At 42.1% G+C, this 20668-nt stretch overlaps 1 protein-coding gene across 6 annotated transcripts in view; it reads left to right on the top strand.

Annotated features, from left to right (window-relative positions):
* Nucleotides 1-20668, top strand: part of VEPH1 (ventricular zone expressed PH domain containing 1) — a 238717-nt gene that overhangs the window by 64856 nt on the left and 153193 nt on the right. For all 6 annotated transcript variants that reach the window (XR_011074282.1, XM_068546156.1, XM_068546152.1 and 3 more), the window contains exons 5-6: nucleotides 2206-2372; nucleotides 13501-13710. Coding sequence is in view for 5 of the 6 variants with exons in the window: in XM_068546156.1 (XP_068402257.1) it covers nucleotides 2206-2372; nucleotides 13501-13710 (377 nt within the window). In the remaining variant the exon portion in view is untranslated. The remainder of the gene's footprint in view (nucleotides 1-2205; nucleotides 2373-13500; nucleotides 13711-20668) is intronic.

Raw genomic sequence — 20668 nt, 5'->3', positions numbered from 1 at the left:
CAGCTGTGAGAATAAATGAAGAGAACTTCTTGGATATAAAACTTCAACACAATGTTGGATGAGAAAAAAATATGTTGCACAAAGATATGTACAATATACTATTGATATAAGATTTTAAAGCATGCAAAGAACAGTGTAAATGCTTATTGATATATACACATGCAATTGAAGTGTAAAAACATTCATGAAGATGGTAAATACCAATTTCAGGTTGGTGGTTGCCTCTGGGGAGAAAAGGAAGTGAGTGGGGTGGGAAGCAATTATGGTACAAGGTTAAGTTTTGGTAAAGCTGGTTGGTAGGCACACCAGTGGTCCTTATATTTTTGCCTATATTTGTCTAATGGCTTGAAATATTTCATAATGAAGAAGAATATATTAGCTTATGAATGAAATTTATAGGGTTTCTACAACGAAGTGTCTTCATCAGTTTCAAATTTTTTAAAAAGCCCTTATTTATCTTTGTATTCTTTGATCGAAATCCAAGTCAGCTAAAGATGACTAATCTGGGTTTTCCCTCTTCAGGGGTCCCAGGACCTTTAATGAGTATTGTTCCTGTCTTCAATTACAATGACAGTTCCATTTATTGTGACCTTTTTCAGCAGTTAATCAGTATGTCTACATAGCTAAGTTCTATGAGCTAATGTGCTTTGTAGAGATTGGGCATGACATTGACAATTCCTGATCCTTTAAGAAAAAGCTCTTAGTAAAATTAGTAAAAATAAACAAAATAAAACAATGTTTTTCACATTTTAAAAAAAAAACCCTGAATATTTCCAGTACCTTGGAGTCTGTGGGCATATGACTAAAATCTGTTTGAGACTAATTCTATGAGCCATGTGTGGAAAAAGCAATTCTTATTATTTATCGTCACCGAGATATATTCACCATGACCCAGGATCACCCTTTCATTAAATTTGGTCATAGATATTCTGAAAATTCTGGCCTTCTTTTCTTAATCCTCATATCTAAATGTCCCCACCATTTAATAAGGGTCTACACATGTATAATCACTGCTTATTTGATTCTTTCTGTGTAAGTCTTCTATATACAGAGCCAAATTTAAAGTAAATAGAAGCAAGAAAATTCTTGTTCGAGAAATCCCTAGAAACAAATTCTGAGACATTTAAGTTCTTGAGAGGATTTTTCGAAAAAATCCATACCATAAAATGATAAGCAGATGTTTCCCCTATGTTGTTTGCTGATGAGTCCCTGCAAACCTTACGTCATATTTTTTTCTTCAGGTTCCGCCATTTTAAACCCAGTTGTCCATACAAGTCTTTGAGGCAGATCACCTGTGACAAACAACCTGAGTCTAAACTTCCCTTGAAATAGTGCAGAAATTGAGGATCTAGATTTGCATTGCTACTTTTCTAACTAGTCGTAAAAATAAGGCATAGTTTCCATATATCAGTTGTCTGAATCATGCCTCCGTATCTCTCAGGAACATGAAGACATTCCTCTGCCCTTTTATTTTTTTTTAGTTCAGTTTCATTTAGATTCATGCTTATGTCACTGCTTAGTTTTCATTTAAACGGCATCCAAATGTTGTTTCTCGTCAGGAATTCTTTATTGAAACTGTTTCCTTCTCAAGGGTGTCGTCTGGTTACTGTCAAATCTTCTTTTCCCCACGGTGCATTACTCAGGAAAAATTTTCATTAGATAATAATGCTGATTATATCATAAAGTATTCCCTTTTATGGAAACTGTTTAAATAATGATTTAGGGGCTTCCCTGGTGGTGCAGTGGTTGAGAATCTGCCTGCCAATGCAGAGGACACGGGTTCGAGCCCTGGTCTGGGAAGATCCCACGTGCCGCGGAGCAACTAGGCCCATGAGCCACAACTACTGAGCCTGCGCGTCTGGAGCCCGTGCTCCGCAACAAGAGAGGCAGCGACAGTGAGAGGCCCGTGCATCGCGAAGAAGAGTGGCCCCCGCTCTCCGCAAGTAGAGAAAGCCCTCACACAGAAACGAAGACCCAACACAGCCATAAATAAATAAATAAATAAGTAAATAAGTAAATAAATAATAGTAATGATTTAGTGATTTTTCAGAATAAGGTACCATGTTATTTTTAGCAGAGGATTTGGCCATTAGTCTGTGCTATTTAATATGTGAGGAAGTCCAAAATTTGTTGCATTGATAATAATGGTATTTTATGGCTCATGGGCTGATAAAGTCATCATTTCTGTGATTATTCCTTCAACAGGTAATGCCATGTTGTTGAGGGTGTTACCTGCTGTGTACGATAAGCAGCCTCAGCCCATTAACAGACACCTGACAGAACTCCTAGCCTTGATGTCTCAGCTGGAACAACCAGAACAGTACCATCTTTTACGGCTTTTGCATGTAGCTGCAAAGAGGAAGCAACCGGAGGTAAAATTTACATTATATACGTGATGGTTCACACAACTGGGTGTGTTTCTGGGTATATGGACAGGATGTATACTTCAGCTTTCCTCTCTCATGTATCTGTGCATGCTCACCTTTACATGAAAGCACTCATTCACTTTTTCTAGAATCATAAAAGTGAGGAGGTAGTGGCAGAAGTTGGATACTGTCTTAGTGTTCTCTAGAGAAACAGAGGCAATAGAATGAATCTATCAATCAATCTATCTATCTGTACATACATACATACATACATACGTATTTATCATGAGGAATTAGAGTTGGCTTATGCAATTATGAGGCTAAAAAGTCCCACAATCTGCTGTCTGCAAGCCGAGGACCCAGGAGAGCGAGTGATGTAGTTCCAGTCCAAGGACCTGAGGACCAGAGGGCTGAGGGTGTAAGTCCCAGCCTGAGGCCCGGGGAAGACTGATGTCCCAGCTCAAGCAGTCATATGCAGGCCTTCAACAAATTAGATGTGGTTCACTCACACTGGAGAGGGCAATCTGCTTTCTCATTCTACTGATTTAGATGCCAGTGTCATCTGGAAACACCCTCACAGACATACCCAGAGTAATGTTAAACCAAATATCTGGGCACCCTCTGACTCAGTGAAGCTGACACATGAAATTAACCACCACAAGTACAGTAATACAAACACAACAAATGTGCAAATCTGTAGCCATTGCAGGACAGCTTTAATGAAAGGTCAGTGTGGTCGTGCAGTCCTAGGAATCTACGGTTTCTCAGATAGGGCCAAGGGGAAGACCTACACATGCCTTGACTTACGGGGAAATCAGACGGTAGTGAGAGCAGAGGCTCACTTTCTAGATAGCAAATTACTTGTTCTTTCGATTCAAGTAAAAGATTGTAATAATTAGGATGCTTGTGATTATCAGTAACCAAACAGCCAACCCACACTGGTTTAAACAATAAAAGGAATTTATTAGCACATGCGATGGAGAAAAACCTTCAGATGAGACTTGATTAGGGGCTCAAATATGTGAGCAGAACAGCTTCTGTATCTCCATTTCTCAGATTTTTGGTTTCTCGGTGTTGGCTTTCATTTTCTGTAGGATTTCTCCTTGTGTGCTCCAGATAGGGCCAGGGGTTCTCTAAGCAGTATGCTTTCCTACAACATCCAAACCAAAGTCCTGATAGTCTCTGTTTCAGACACATGCTCTACCCCTGGAGCTTCTCCTGAACACTGAGGATACTCACATAGAAACTAGAGGCTGCCAGGAAGGAGGAAGTAGAATTGGATTCTGGAGGGCACCAAGACATGTGCACAGTACAGATTAATGGTCAGACAAGGTTATATATGGCTGCATCTTTGCTCCATTTTCCTGATAATATCAATATCCACCACTTGAAAAACCAGTCAACACTAAGGTGAAGCCTGGAACATTTGGATTCAACATCAAAATTCAAAGAAAGGCATGCAAGAGTGGTCATATGCATAATTAACCACAATAGACTGTAAGCTCCTCGTGGTAAGGCATGATTTCTTCTTTTCCTTTGTATCCCACCTCTTGGTACAGTATCTGAGAGCACTCAGTAAACATTCATAAAACTAAACTGAACTAAACAGGGTGATAAGTGCTCCACGAAAGGTATAAACGGGGGGCAGGGGGCAGTGAGTTCTACCTTAGGGGAAAATAGGTGCCATGAAGACCCACAAAGGGCGTGGCATCAGGCAAGATGTTGAAGTTTTATGTCAGGTGGAGCAGAGGGGCAAAGGATCTTCAGGAAGTGGGGACTGGGCTGGGAGACCTGGACACTGGAGAGCAGGCTTGAGCCCCACCCCCAGAGGTTTCAGTTCAATAGGTCTAGGATGGGGTCCCCGATTCTGCCCTTTCACAAGTTCCCAGGTGATGTTGCCCCTGCTGCTTCAGGGACCACACTTTGAGCAGTAAGGCTAGAAGTCGGGCAGAGGACTGGGCACCTCTCTGTTACCTGGTATGCATCTTCGCTTTTGCCCTTAGAATAATATATTGTCACTATTTTTTCCACGTCCGTCTCTCCCAGTGCACCTTAAACTCCTTGAGGATCAAAGAGTGTGTCTGCATATTTGTATGAACTCCCTAGCATAGTGCTGGGCACCTAATAGGGTTTCAATAAAACGTTGTTGAATCTGGAAATGAATAAATGAACAAAAGAGACCAAAGAGAGTGAAGACCATGAAGAACAAAGAAAAAGATGTGTGTGGTCTCCAGAGGGGGAAAGTGGCTCAACAGGGTCAAGATCTAGGGAGTTAAAGGAGATTGGAGATGGGAATTGACCTTGGATTTGGTAGCTGGGGACTCACTAGTGACCCACGAGAGGCAGTGGTCTGTGGGGTGAAGTGGGGAGTGGCAGGCATCCATTACGGATTGTGTGTGGAAGGGAAGGGTAGGAAATGACCGCACGAGTGTGGGAGTTTAGGGGAAATAAGGAGGGTTTAACAATATCCAGTAAGAATAAAGTGATTGAAGATGTGGGAGAAAATATTAGATACAATAAGGTGCTAGAGGAAGTCTGGGAGTGAATTCCAGAGCACAGATGGAGAAACGAATTTCAGAAAGGATTAAGGACAGAAAGGATGGGCAAAGCTACAACAGAGTTTGGGCTGGGCAGGGAGTGGAGTTGAGGGATTGCTGGGTCACCTAAAAGAAGGCTCAGAGTGAGGGGGGCACAGACAGGATGGTGTATTTGTTTCCTGTGCTGCTGTAACATTACCACAAATGTAGTGATTTAAAACAACACAAATTTATTACCTTACAGTTCTGGAGGTCACAAGTCTAAAATGGGTCAACAGGCTTGCATTCCTTCTGGAGAATCTAGAGGAGAATACGTTTTCTTGTGCTTTCCAGCTCCAAGAGGCTGGCTTATGGCCTGCATCACTCTCATCTCTGCTTGACTCTCCTTTTTCCCTCTTCCAAGGTCCTTGTGAGTACATTGGGGCCACCCAGATGATCCAGGATTATCTCTCCATCGCAAGACCCTTAACTTAATCACATTTACAAAGTCCCTTCTGTGTGGAAGGGAGCATTTTCACAGGTCCTGGGGATTAGGGTGTGGACATCTTTGGGAAGTCATTATTCTGCCTACCACAGATAGAGACTGGGGACCAGGTGATAATGGGGAATAGGGAGAGGTGACTAACAGGCCAAACCTAGTTTCATAAAGGAGGTGGCTGGCATGCCATTTGATCTGCAGCCTGAGAGCAAAAGCAAAACAAACACAGTTCTTGGAAAGGCAGGTTCAATAAAAGTTCAAGGGGGATTTGGATAGAATAAGCTAATTCAACTTATTTCCCATAGGGTAAAGGATGGGCATAAAGGTAAATGAAACCAGGAGGAGGCTCACTTATAGGAAGGGGGAGGGGAAAGGCCTTGGAGTCACCTGACCCAAAAAGGTAGGGGCTAAGAATGAGGGTGGCACCATGTGTGGCGTTCAGAGAGGTCCTGTCAGACCTCTGGTTACAGGCCTTCAATGGCTGTCCAGAGACTCGGGAAAGGGCTTATGAGGCCATTTAAAACCAGGCCCCTGCCTGTTGCCTGGCCTCCTAGGGTCACTTTAAGCCTTACACCTTGAACAACTCTACAGTCTTAGGGACCACAGGTGGGCATTCTCTATCAGGGCACTGAGTTTTTACATATATGCTACGTTCTCCATCTGGAATGTTCTTTCCTAACCAGAACCACCCTTTCTGGGCCGACAGTTGCTTAGATGTTGCCTTCTTGCCGGTAGTCCTCTCTGACTCCTTTCTTCTGCCTAATCCCTGACATAGCAAATTTCACACTGTCATGAATTTGTCTCTGCTGGTCTCTCTCCCTCTGGATCACCTTGGCTGTGATGCAAATGCTTGAGACACAAGGACCACCGTATCCACCACTGTGTCCCCAGTGCCTGGCATAGTACCTGGCACACAGAAGTCTCTCCACGAATATTTCTTAAGACAGATGAGTTAGTATTAGTGCCTAAATTTGCAGAGGATTTTACCATTCACAAAGGACTTTTGTTTTAACATCTAATATCTCATTTAATCCTACCAATAACTCTATGATGTGTTATTTTTTTCTCCATTTTACACCAGTCAAAATGGATGCTTTGTTGCAAACAGAGTGTAACCTTTAAAAATTGTATAAAAATGAAAAATAAATTAATCAATTAAAATCAGAAAAAAAAAGAAAAAGGAATGTTTTGAGAGGTTATCTTGCCCCCATCGCACAAGTAGTAAGCCGTAAGTGACAGGTCCAGCACTCTGACTCCCAACCCCCTCCTCTCTTGGCCTGGGGGAGTCACTGAGTAGCCTCCACTTCAGAAGGCCACAAGGGAAGTGTTCCCAGGTTACAGAAGGCAGGGGAGGGTGGACAAGGGGCACCAATAGTGGTTGAGCTCATGCCACGTACCAGGCACTGTGTAGGTGTTTTACAGAGATTATCTCACTTGTTCTCCACAACCTTTTCATTTTGTAAACAGAGAAGTTGAAGTTTGGAGAGGTCAAGAGCAGTGCTGGTACCAAAGAGCGACTTGGTGCGGTGGCTTTTCATGCCCCCCTTATCTTTATCAGCCCCTCCAGTTTTCAGATGGGCAATGTCTTCCACAGGCCATTACAGTCACACTGCCCCGCCCCTAAGACTGCCATTTACGGAAAATCTGGGGCTGACACTGGTTAGGGAACTTTCGCAGAGCCATACAGATCAGGCTGAGCTACCTCATCAACCCAGTCTAATTCCAGCCAATGAGATCTTTTGATCTCAACATGCTAAAAAAATGAGACTGTAAGGCTGTGGCTTGTGAAACAAATGGGCGAGCCAGGGGACACAATAGAAAGGTGAGCTAGACAAGAAGAGGAGGAGAACCGAACAGAAGGGGAAAGAGAGGGGGAAAGCAGATTGCTGTAGGTATTCCTGTAGGTGCTGAGTGTGGATCCTAGAAGGAAGAAGCAAAGGGTTAGGAAGCACCCATAATGACGTGAAGGGACCCACCAGGGCCAGGATCCTAACTGGTGGCAGGGAGTGGTGACTAGGGTACCGCCCAACCCTTTGTTTCCCATCAGCACTTCTCTTCCTGTTAAAGCAGCCCTGCCCCTCCCCAACCCCCTTGCCTCCTTCAGCTCTTTGTCAGCTAACACTTGATTACTGAGATGCTCAGGCAGTGAGCTAGAGAAATCCCTGATTCACCTCTCCTCTCTCTCATGTTCATTAATTAGACAGCGGGCAAGGGGAAACGGAGGGATACAGAGAAAAGTCTACCGAGAGAGGAAAGTGAAATACGTGGCAACAATCAAATCTGTAGACTGAGGCTTTCAGTGTAAGTCTAGTTAATTCAATTTCAGATGAAATAAGAGGCTAAATGAGAAGGGTTTTGACCTTGTGACATTTGAATTAAAAGGGGGTTTTTCCTTCTGCATAAAAGCTGTGCCAGTGCTCTGTAACTTGGAGGTAAACTGAGCAGGTTCTCCGATGAAGGCAAGTGCAGGAATGTTTTCATGCTTTCTTGAATGCACTCCTCATTACCCACCTTCTGTGACTAGTGATAACCTGGCTCTCCAGGGCTGGAGGGTCAACACTTGACCCTTGAAAAAAAAATCTTCTCTATGTATAGCTGACTAGTCCATGAGGTTGTGAAGGTGACATAGCGTCCACATCCATCCGTCTGTGAGTTTCTGATGTTGCTGCCCGACCATGTGGTGTCCCTTCCTCCATCACTGCCCTCTGAGTATCCCTCTTTTAGGAAGCTATCCTTCCTAGGTGGAGGGAGGCAGTTCTTGGCTAGTGACTCGTGGCTGGAAGCTCCAGAGGATTCTCCGAGTCCATTTATAGGAAAAGGCTGGGTGGTCAATTTTCCAAGTGGCCTTCTGGGGCTAAGTCTATATTCTTGGCTGCCAAAAACCATGCTGTAGTCTAGTCAATGAAGGAAACAGAATTTAGTAACACATATGAGCATATGTGTTATTATCCCCAGGATGTAGGCGTCTAGCCCTAACCATACAGAGAAGTTGCAGGAAATGGCAAATTCAGCCCTCTGTTGATTAATGTCCAGACCCAGAGGAACTGCTTTTGTGGTCTGGTCCCTAGAGTCATTTTCTAGGATTTTCTCTCAGCAGTGTAGAGCATTCCTATTCACATACCTAATCCTACAGCACCTAACATAGCATCACCAGGCTGACAAGACTCAGAGGTCACTTGCTATTTATTTAAAATGAGAAGCCAGTTGCAGAACATTAAGATAGAGTGATGGAATATATATAGTCTGTTCTCAAACAGCCTTTGGAGCAGAACCCTGGGTTTCAGAATATATATTTTGTTAGTATGGTGGGTGTAAGTAGTACATGAAAAAGTAGCAGTTATTTTATAGATTTCTGGAGATTAATAGACCTTGTAAGTACTATCCAAATTAATTGAAAGAGAAAATTGAACCTGAGGACTAATTTAAGAGGGAGTGTGGATACACACATGCACATACACATGTACATGTACACAATAGCTCGACTTTTTATTCTGTAGGTAAGAATTTAAACATCATTTGCTGCCAATTAAGTTATGGAGCTATGTTTTCAGATGGTCCCACCCTCAAGGTGCCCATGGCCTGGAGTAATGAGCTGTGTCCACAAAATTTCAGTTCAATGACAAGATGCTAAACTTGTCAGCAGGCTGCTCTGGGAGACAGAAAAGGCAGTGATTAATTCTGCTCAGGAAGGACCAGAAAAGTCAGGGATAGGACCCTTCCCTGGGCTACTTGCTTTATACTGTTCTGGTTGGCCCTCCTCTGCCTGTGCTCCCAGTTCCCATGCACTTCCCTGTCTACTAGACATAGTCCAGATAACTGGGACCTTGGAATCCCTTTCCTGTAAGTCTCCAGCCTGCTTCCAGGATGTAAGGCCTGGTCCCTGGGCCTGTTTTCCCAAGAACAGGCCATGCCAACAGTGTGACCCCATAGGTCTGAGAGGCAGCCTAGATGAGCTTGCATATGTGGGCTGGGGTATCCACATATATGCATAGGAGACTCCTTGAGGGCAAAGCCAGGGGTAGGAAGAGAAGGGAGGGGCAAGAGATGGGGACTAAGGGTCATTTCTTCCTGTTCCCTCTACAGGGGCCAAAAATTCTAAATTCAAATCAAGCCTCCCAGATTGTTATAAAGGTGTATGTGTCAGGTAAGAAGATAGAACACTGTATAAGACTGCAGAATATTTCATTGTGTGGTCTGGGGGCCTCCCTTGTTCTCTAGCTTCAGGTTCTGTGTATGTTAGAGCAGGCTGGAGGGAAGGCTTCCCAGAAGTAGAGCTATTTGAGATCAGCTTTGAAAGTATGAGTTTTCTCCATATTCAAGCCACTGTGGGTGGTCAGTGGCATGTTGCTGGCTCAGAGGGTTCACGGAGGAAGAGGCAGCAGATATACCCATCAGTGAAGACCCTGGAATGCCGTGACATTGGGATTCCGGCCATGCACCATGGGAAATCTTTGACATAAGCAGATGAAGTTTTAGGCAGTGAGGAGGCTGAAGAGAGGGGAAAAGACTTGAGGCTAAGAGGTCAGTTTGGAAGCTCTTTCAGAGTCCATGGTGTGGGGCTTGTGGCCTAAACAAAGGCCGTGTTAGCTTGCTCTTTGCCAGCCATCTATGTTACCTTAGTGGCTACTCTGCTCTCAGCCAAAGAAGGCTTTCTCTGAGTTATGAAACAGCTCCAATGAGGCACCATGAAGAGACCAACCTAAGGAAATGCCCTGTGTTTGGAAAATATAATTTCTCCTTATCCAAGAATATCTAAAGCCCAAAGCACCACTTCCCTTAAATGTGAGTGATAAACTTCAAGAAATATCTGCCTTTATTCATTCACATTACTCACATTTTATTATTATTCACATTATTCAGGGCTTCTCTTTTCTTTGCTCCTTCTATGGATTCAACTCTGCCCAGGAGTATATATTTGCCTGAGCCTGCCTGCCTGCCTTCTTTTTTCTTTCTTCCTTTCCCCTTTTCTTTCTTTTCCTTTTAAAATTTTCTTTATAGGCTTGGGATGTATGGCTGGAGTTTAAATAAAATTGTCATGACTGGAAGCACGTGTGACAGAGACCTTGGTGATCCAGGGATAGGACATGAAGAGTAAGGACTAGGAAATGGAATTCTGTAGAATGGGGCAGGAAATGTGTAAGCGTTTTCCATTTCTAAAAGCCTCAGGTTAAGTATGCTGCCCTGACCCGGCGCAGCTGGCTGACACTTCTGCCATAGGTGCCAGGAACCTCTCATAGTTTCTCCCAAAGGACATACGGTCGACCCCAATGCACAGGCAGCCTTTACTGAACTGTTCATTCATATGTGCCATTGACCAGAAACTAGCCCTGTCCTTTTCTCCGCAAGTACTGGATATGAATATCAAGTTTAAATTTATACACAGGATGATCCTAGTGATCTCAAAATTATCTTCTTTTATGTCCTTATTAGTTAGGTTGTATATGACACATGGTAGTATATATGTTTAAACATTATGTACAACTACTCAAGTACTATGGTGTGGGGTGGGAGTTGGGGTTATCCAAAAACTACCCTATAAAATCATTTAGATCTGCCTTTTATTTGTTCCTTAAATATTTATTGACTCACTTTCAGGCCAGACTCTGTGCTAGGCATTGAGGATACATTCACAGGTACAAAATGGAAATGATTCTTGACCCTGTAGAGATTTCAATCAGTCTGCAAGGCAGACACTAGAACATCAATGAAAAGGAAGTGTGAGGGTAGGAGCTTTAGCAGGGACATGAGACTGAGAGGGGAAGAGAAGAGGAGTTGAGGAAGATTTTTTAAAGGAAATAATAGCTAATCTGAAGCCTCAAGAATGATAAGGAGTTATCCAGCAAATTTGGGGCAATAAGAACTACAGGCAGAATGGATCACATGAGTAAAATTCCAGACACAAGAGAAAACTTAGCAGGCCAAGAACATTTTTTAAAAATCCAACATGGTGGAAGTGTGTTATGTGATGGGATCTGGATGGGGAGACAGTAGAATAGGTGGGTAAGGAGCTAAGTCTAGAAGATGGATAGGAGTCAGTTCAGAAAAGGTATAGTGAACCTCTGGCTTGAGAGCAATGAGAAATTAGTGAAGTGTTTTAAGCAGGAGAGGGTCACCATTGTGGCCACAAGGTCGAGAAGGTATTGGATGGACAAGACTGAAGGCAGGGAGAACAGTTAGGAGGCTGTTGGAATAACCCAAATGCAGGGTGACTAGATCAGTGTCTCAGCTTAAATGTCCCTGCTGAGAGGACTTCCCTGACCCCCAGTGTAAATCAGGGCCCTGGGACTGTGTCTCACAGCACCCTGTATTTTCCCTATGTGACATTTATTAAAACTTATAATTACGTATTTCTTTTGTAACTATTTGTTTTACTAAGTATCTCCTTTACTAGACAGTGAATTATTCCATGAAGGCAGGAACCTGTCAGACTTGTTAGAAACATTAACTCCAGCACCTAGAATAGTACCTTGCAAATGGGAAGGACTCCATAAATATTTGTGAATGAATGAATGGATAGATGAATGGACATGGAGGGAAGTGTACCCATCTGTGGGATACTTGGGGGGTGGAATCAATAGGACTTGGTGATTGCTTGGTTGAAGCTGCTGATAAGGGAAAAACAGTTGTCAAGAATGATTCCCAGACTGCTGGCTTGAGCAGTCAGATGATTGTGTCATTTATGGGGAAAGAAGACACTTGGGGCTAGAGAGGTGGGAAAAGCAGGGTTTGGGCAGGGGGTGAGTTCAGCAGATTGAGCTGTGCATCAGATTCAGTTTTAATACTGGAATCTACATTTCAAATCTCCCTTACCAAAACAGCAAACCAACAACAAACAAAAGAAATAAGCGTAGTATAAGTATGGATGGGTAAATAGTTTGTACTTCTTTGTTCAGTTTTCCACAGGTTGTCCTTTCTAATTCTTTTATTTTAGCATACAAAACAATTCATTAAATCGTCAGTATGCAATGTGTCTGTGTGTTAACATAGAGACTTTATTCCACAAAAAAGTCACATTCTCCTTAATACAAATTATTGCATCTTTATATTGACAAAAGCATTAAAAATTAAGAAAGAAAGATTAGGATATTGAGAATATGGTAGAAATTATTTTACTTTAATAATTTTTTATCGTATTACATTTTTGTGATCCAAATGGAAAATTGAAGAGCTCTTTCCTGCTTTCTTACTTTTATTATTAAATATTTCCACACCATATTTCTCCAGTTTGAAGGCTCTGATTAAAGTCATCGTCAAGGATCTCTTACATACTTATATTGTCCTTTAAATTGAAACTCTCTGACAGTCTATGGATAATTAGGAGTTAACTGATGAAATGAGGTAGTGGAGAAGACCTTATTACAGAGAGGGAATAATACGTGCTCAGGTCCTATGGTGAGAGGAATTTGAGAGAGAAAAAAATGCCATTGTTACTAAAGTTGAGAGAGCAAGGTGGTTGTGTCCAAGATGATGTCTAAGGAGTAGGCAAGTAGGGACTGAGTATGTAGGCCATGTTAAAAATTTTGGCCAGTATCCTAATTTCTAGGAATCTCTAGGTGTTCTGGGTACATAGTAGGTATTCAGTAAATATTTTTAATGCCATCTATGCTTTTCAATTCAATTTAATTAGTGGTCAAATTCATTCTTCTCAATATATGCAGCACAGTTGATAATGGACAGCACAACCAATTTCTGAGAACACTACTTGATAATGTTTTCCCTGAGTCTTTAGGAAAACTCTATTGTATATGAGCACCAAAAATAAAATAAAAATAAAAAATTGAAGCTTTCAGGGTGGTTTGGAGGAAATGTAGCACTACCAATAAGGACATAACACATCAAAACTTGACTTACGAATAGAAGCATTTAAGCATTTTGCAGCCTTTACTCTTCAATGGCAGAGTGCAGATTTAAAGAGGAAGCAAAAGGAACTGAAGCCTCTGAAATTTTATTGTAAATTTAAAATTTCAGACTTGGGAGATTTGTTTGAGTTCCAACAAGAGTAATAATCTCAGAATGTGTTGAGTTCAGATTGAATACAAAAAATATTAGATTGATTCTGACTTAATTAATTTCCTCTTTGTTTCTCTTTCTTCCCTCTTCTTCTCCTTTCTTTCTGTAGGTGGTTCAGAAGTGTATTCCTTTCCTAATCGGGCATTTGAAGGATTCGACCCATAACGACGTCATCCTAAGCATCCTCATAGAGATAGCAGGCTACGAGCCAGTGGCTTTGAACAGTTTTCTCCCAATGCTGAAAGAGATTGCTGAGAGATTCCCTTACCTCATTGGACAAACGGCAAGAATCTATGGAGCTGTTGGGCATGTGGATGAAGTAAGTATGGGTTTTTTTCTCTTCATTTCCCTAAATTCCATTGGCACTTAATCCATAGGAGCTCTACGACCTACAAATTTGTCTGGAGACTTCTGAGAGTTTTGTTTCTTTCTCTCTCTCTCTTTTTTTTTTTTTCATGGACAGCAGCCTCTGGATCAAGGGCACATTGTAGCAGGGTTATGTGGAAGGTTCAGGAAGTGAGGATTTCATTGCTGGAGTGTCACTGAGGAAGGCGAAGGGTTACAATGGAAAGAGCACTATGACAGATTCAAGACCACTTTATAATAACAGCAACCAGTAAAAGAGTTTCATCTCATTTCTGGTTGCAATTCTGGTCAATCAGGAGACCATCAGTAAACACAGAGTTAGGTCTCAGAGACTGCCTATTAATGAGACCCCATAGCTATCCTGTCAATAAGTGCCTGGACTCAATATGTTTTGAGCCCTCTGCATGATGTTATTTGGGAGAGTGCAATAAACGTTCATGGATGTTTAAAAGTCCTAGTCTAAATATTTGCATAATAAAATCTTTCAGAAGGGACGACAGGATGCCACCAGAGCTTGTGGGGATTAGGCAACTAAGAAAGAATTTCCAGAAATTAAAGTTCTGAAGGGTGTGTGCATGCATGTATGCACACACATGCATGTCTGTCTGATGATTTCATATTGGGATTTAGGATTTTTATCTTTTAAAAATAAAAGCAAATATATAATTGATAGAGGAAAGCTTTTACTTCCACCCACTTACCTATACTGTAGTTTCCAATTAGATAAATATAAAATTGTACAACTCTTAAAAGAGATTTCATAGTTCACCAAGTTTAGCAGTCTGTTTTGTTTGATTTCTGCTGAGATTTGTGGAGAGCCTGGTGAGTGCCAGGCTTCCTCCTGGTTGAGGGCCTTACTCCTCTAGTTTCCCAGAAGAAGGTGGGAGAACTGGTCTCCCAAGCAGTGTGTATTTATGAATGTGACAGTGGCTCTTGTAAAAGGATTACTCGGTACTGACGTGCTGCTTAGTATAATCCCTTTCCGTTCAGTGCTGTTTGGAATGTCTCCTGCCTGCCATGATCTGCCTTCTGGTAACAGTTTCTGTGCCCATCGCCTTTGCTGCCAGGAGAACCTGCTGTTATGCCCAAGTGCTTTTAGGCCAACTGTAACCAACAGCTGTTTGACTGAATCTGCTGACATTGCGAATTTTTGCATGGACCAAAATATTCAACCTCTGATGTGCAAGGCCTTGGAATCTTTAAGTGGTAGTTCTTTTTGTCACAAATACATTTATGATTCATTAATGTGTAGTAATGCACACTGAAAGTGACTACACCTCCTATAGAAAATGTAATCTGTAAACAAAGCAAAACAAAACAAACAAAAAACACTAGCCACCGTAGGTTTATCTGAACTAAGGCTAACTTGAGAGAGAATGGACTATTAGGTGACATTTATGTGACTCCAGGTGAGTACAGAGAGAAGGTGAGGAGGGTCCAAAGAGCCTGAGGGATCACTTATTTCAAAATTCAGAATATCAGAATATTTTCTCATCTCTGTCTCTGTCATCTCTCTCTCTCTGTCTCTGTCTCTCTCTATCTCTGTCTCTATCTCTCATTCTCATGTGCCCATGGAGGCATCTATGTTTGGGAGAGCAAAAAAATTTTTCTAATGCTTCTGATTCACCTCCTCAGCAGAGAGCAATTTTAGATCAAATACTTTTCCAAATGTATCTGGATACCAGGACTATATTAGGAACTTTTTTAACAAAATAAGTTCTTGGACCCCAAAGAATACCTACTAAATGAAAACTTCCAGGAAAGGGACCCATGAATCTGGATTTATGGGACACCCCTCCCCCACGTCTGCCAGGGTAATTCTGATGCAGCATTTTGTGGATCAGTATTTGAGATCCCTTGACATAACATATTTAAAGCATTTTATCTTTTAGACTAAGAATCAATCAGGCCTTGTCCATCACCCATCCTGCCCTCCTCCATCAAGTCATGCTAATCAATTAAAACTTTTCCAGACTACTGATATCGCAGTTTAGATGTGGTCAAGAGTAACACAAAAATTCAAAACAACAATGGTTTAAACAAAGATACACATCTATTTCCCTTGCACATGAAGAAGTCTAGAAGGCAGTCAGTCTAGAACTCCATGTTTCAGAAACCCAGGCCCCTTCTCCTTTGTTGCTCTCCTATCCTTGAGCACACCAAAGAGCACAGGGCTTCTATCTCATGGTCCAAGATGGCTACTCCTCTCCACCCATCAAGTCAACATTTCAGCCAGTAGGAAGGGGAAAGGGAAGAAGAACTCTTCCAGACAGTCAAACACAACCTACTGTTTATAGCCCATTGGCTAAATAAAACAAAGCTGCAGATGACCATACCTAGCTGCAAGGGAGGCTGGAACATCTAGTCTGGATTTAGGTGGCCATATGCCCAGCTAATCAAAAGAGAAGGACAGAAAGAATGACAGGGGACAAAGAATGTCTCTGTTGCAGTTCATCAAGTCATTCGTTTCTCTGGGTCTCTTTTCTCTCCTCAAAAATAAATAATGTCTTTACACTGGATTACCGCCCTTCTGGCTCTGATATTCTTGGATTCCATTATTCCATTTCATTTAAGATCAGACTGACACAATTACCTATAAATGTTAGTCAGGATCCTTTACTCAGAAATAATGCCTAAAATATCAGCCTTTGAAAGTCCTTCTTTTAGTTTTAAGAATGCTAAAATTCAGATGTCCCAAGAATTAGTAGTCTAAGCAGCTATTAACTGCTTAATTTGAGTAAACCTGTTCAGTGTTCTAAAAATTTTGTGGAGCCATATTCCTAAAGACCAAAACCAATAGGCAAGATATATGTGTATGGTTATTTCTCTCCAGCCTCTTTGCAGAAGGAAACAGAGAGTTACTGAAGTACATTGCCAGGTGGGTATGAGGGCAGGAGTCAAGTATGGGCTCCTGGCTGCCTATGGAGGAGGACATTGCAAAAAAAAGAGAACAGCAGGAACTTTGCCCTAAAAAGGCCTAGCTGTTTTCTGTGTGGAGAGCTTGGTCTATGTGACATAAAGGGACATGAGACATGGAGATGTTTAGGGTGTTAATGATGAGAAAGCCACAGGACCCTAGTGATCTCAGGCCCTAGGATCCTCTTTCTCAGTCGCATCTAAAAATTTCCCAGTCTCATCTAAAAATTGACTTAATTAAAATTTTTTTCTCTTTGACACCAGAGTAAAATTTTCAGATGTATTCAGGGGTTCCAAGTATCAGATGATTTTTGTTGCTAGGATTTTAAAAGATTTTGGAAATGCAGAAAAGCCAATGCGATTTGAGTATCTTGCTTCAACTTCTGAGATGTGCAGTCTGTGACTGATTGGAGCCTACTGTTTATCCCTCCCTTGTTGCCTGCCTTCCAGCAAACTGCATTGTTTGATCCTTAAGAGGAAGAGGGAGTCTCCAGGGGATGTAGGGCTGTCAGGCCCAGGGTAGCCTCAGGGGTGGAGTCAGCCTGGAATCAATCACACATGTTGTTATTAATTGACTTCTGCCCCACCTTCTGTGACTGCATAAAGCCAGGTATAGGAACTGCAGGGCTGGCTATGGGGAACCATACCACATGTGCCTTTCTTTCAAATCAGCACCCATCTGGGTGGGCAGACTGTTTTCAGCAGCTGATAGCAGTCACAATCTTTCCATCTGCTGGTGTAAACCAAGCAGAGGAAAGTTGTATCTATAAAACAAAAAATAACACCCTATAGATACTTATTTTCTCTATCTCCCAAATTACCTCAGGGATCTTTTTTTGCCCAAATTTGAAATGAAACCATGCTTAATAGCCATGGTGCTTGTGTCACTATAGGACGCTGTACGGTGACTCACAGGCAATTTTCAGGTGTGTTTTGGCATCCAAAGTACATATGTTGGATGGAGAGTGAAACTAGAAGGACCAAAGGGCAGAGAAATCTATCCACTTCTAGGGTAACTGATGAGTGGTTGCCTCTGAGGTGTACCTTCCTTGGCCCTGTCCAGTAAAGGACACAGCTGGCTCTTCATAATGCCAAGATTCACCCCACTTCTGTGATATGTTCAGTAATAAATTGTCCAATAAATTGGACAGCAGACCTGACGTTATTAACCAGAAAGCATATGATGAGCCATGTCTATCTGTGATTCCAAAAGATCCCAGCTCTTGGTAGGTGACATCAGAGAAAAATGATGTTGAGTGGATCATGAAAAGAGGTTTTCAGTGACTTCCCTGGTGGTCCAGTGGTTAAGACTTTGCCTTCAAACGCAGGGAGTGTGGGTTCGATCCCTGGTCAGGGAGCTAAGATCCCACATGCCTCGTGGCCAAAAAAACAAAACATAAAACAGAAGCAATATTGTAACAAATTCAATAAAGACTTTTAAAATGGTCCACATCAAAAAATAAAATCTTAAAAAAAAAAAAAGAAAGAAAGAAAAGAGGTTTTTATATATGAGAGCTCAGCAGGCAGCAAACCGGTTGAAGTACAGCTCCCAGGAGGAACATTCACCACTGTAGACTGAGCAGTGATCACCACCTAGGATATGTCTGTGTAAGGACGCATTGCATGAATGATCTTGCTGCCCGTGGGGACATCCATACAGTGTAATGTGGTGGCTAAGAGGGTGGTCTTAAGAGTCAGACCGCCTTGGTTTGCATCCTCACTCACTGTGTGGCCTTGAGCAAGTTACATCACCTCTCTTGATTCAGTTTCCTCATCTGTAAAATAGGAATAGCAACATTATTTACCTCGTAGTTTTGTTGTGAGAATTTAATGAGTTAAACCATGGAGAACAGTTTGTGGCAAATGGTAAACATTCGATAAATATCAGCAATTTATTCCTTCCTCAGTGGTGCCCAAGGCTTTCTCATTGCGTTTATTTGGATACAGACTGAAACTTAAGCCAAACAGACTGAAATCAGGGAAGACAGGAACAGGTAAATGGTGTGCCTCAGGGAAAGAGACTGAATGGATGGGTATGTGGGGGACAAGTCAAAATAAGGACAGAAATAAAAGGAATGAGGTACTGCATGTGCCATCAAAGGTATAAAGCGGGACTGGCTGTATCTTCTTTCCTTGTTAGGAAATAACTGGTGTATATGAATTTTTTTTCTCAGAGTGGAATGTATATCTGCGTTATATTTATATTGTAGACCACCATTCCTGAGGGGAATAAAAGTAACAAAAACAATAATAAAGCTACATTTTGTAAAAATTTTTATAATTTAAAATAAGCCTTGTTTTCTTGAGGGCACTGGAAGTGCATTGCTTTCCATAAAGGGCAGGTGGTCCCCAGCTCCCCACCTATAAAAACAGCTCAAATAAGTTTGCAGCAATTTTTTTAAAAACTCTCATTAACTAAATCTGAAGTGGTTTAAATTAAATCCAGGCCAGATTGACTTTTCTTGCCCATGAAGAACTGAAGTAGAATGCTTCAATTCCAGAGGCTTTATTTTTTTTCATTATTTTCTTCACTCATTAGACTCTCTGAGCCATGCAAGTGGTCTCAGCCCCCTTGGTTGGGTATTGCAGTTATTACAACCCTCTTTCCTAACGTGGGTCCACATGCAAAAGAGACTTCTTTAGGAATGGCTTTGACTTTTTTGAGAGGACAAATTGCATTCATGTGTTTTGTCCATCTACCTAAGTCTCAAGTAAACGAACTGAAGCAATTTTAGTTTAATAGTCCCATCCTCACCGGGACCTCATCTCATTAGAAGGCACACACTACTACGGAGCACACCCTCCATAGCTGTGTTTCCCCCGCCCTATGCCAGACCCGCAAGGCAGCCGACCTATGTGGCGGAAACAGAGATGCCCTAAACTGCTCTTTGCACATGGTCTCATAGTACGTGGAAGGATGCTATGGCCAGTTGTTTTCCTTAGCTGGAGACCAGCAGTTTGCACCTGTGAAGAATCAAATGGCATGCCCTCGGAGTGCGGCCACTGCCAGGGTGGGTGTGAAATCCTGTGCCCTCTGCCTTGTTTTCCTAACTGGCTGGAATATGCTGGCCAAGCACCAGGGTGTGTTTATGACATCCTCTCTGGGCTCAGAGTCTTGGACACTTTTCAAGTAGAGAAGTGACACACAGCCTGCCCAGGTCGCGTTTCTGTGACATCCGGCAGGCCTTCCACAAAAACACTTTCAGGAGGAAAAGGAAAAGAATGACAAAGGCAACTGAGAACCACATTACTGTCCTCATCCTGACTGTGTGGAAAAACATCCTGTGAAATAGGAGCTGGATGGATGCTATGCAGCTTTAACTTGGAAATCAAGACTGAAGGCTCTAGGGGCCATTCCACAAGAGGAAGGACCTGTGACTTTAAAACCACAATTTCCCCAAGGGTGGGGAATTTAGTTAAAACTTTGGTAGGTTCAGTGTCTTTGGGGAAGCCTTGGTTGGTGCCAGCCGGCAGCTACTTCATACTACAGAATTGTCATCATCGGGGAAGATTCTTTCTTCCAAAATGCCAAATAGCTTTATTGTTTTTTATATTGTAAAAAGGGTACATGCTAATTGTAAATGATATTAATAAGTCTCTCGCAAAGTGTAAAGAAAACAAAAAAAACTTTAAGTATATACAAGATATGCTTTCACATAACAGAGCTGATTTTCCATAGCCTTCCTCAATGATATAGGGTTGAGTCGCTGATTCTTTCTGGGTGCAAACCCCAGTGCTGGTGGTGATGGGAACACAGAGAGGAGAAAGACATGGTCCCTGCCCTAGAGGGGCTCACAGTGAATGGGGGGCAAGAGAGATGTACAAACAGATGATTAGAGTTTAACTTGGTGCCTGTTACTACTGATTTCTGAACTGGATCAAGAAGGAAACAACTCACCTTGTGTGGCTGAGTTTGGAAGCGTGTTCTAAGTGAGGCTTGTTGTATGATAGGATTATGTGAGGGGAGGAGGAGGAAAGTATTCATGGGAGGACAC

This window comes from Eschrichtius robustus, chromosome 6 (assembly GCF_028021215.1).
Source record: "Eschrichtius robustus isolate mEscRob2 chromosome 6, mEscRob2.pri, whole genome shotgun sequence".
Taxonomy (NCBI): Eukaryota; Metazoa; Chordata; class Mammalia; order Artiodactyla; family Eschrichtiidae; genus Eschrichtius; species Eschrichtius robustus.
Note: the sequence above shows the minus strand (reverse complement) of the source record. Positions and strands in the feature narration are given on the sequence as shown.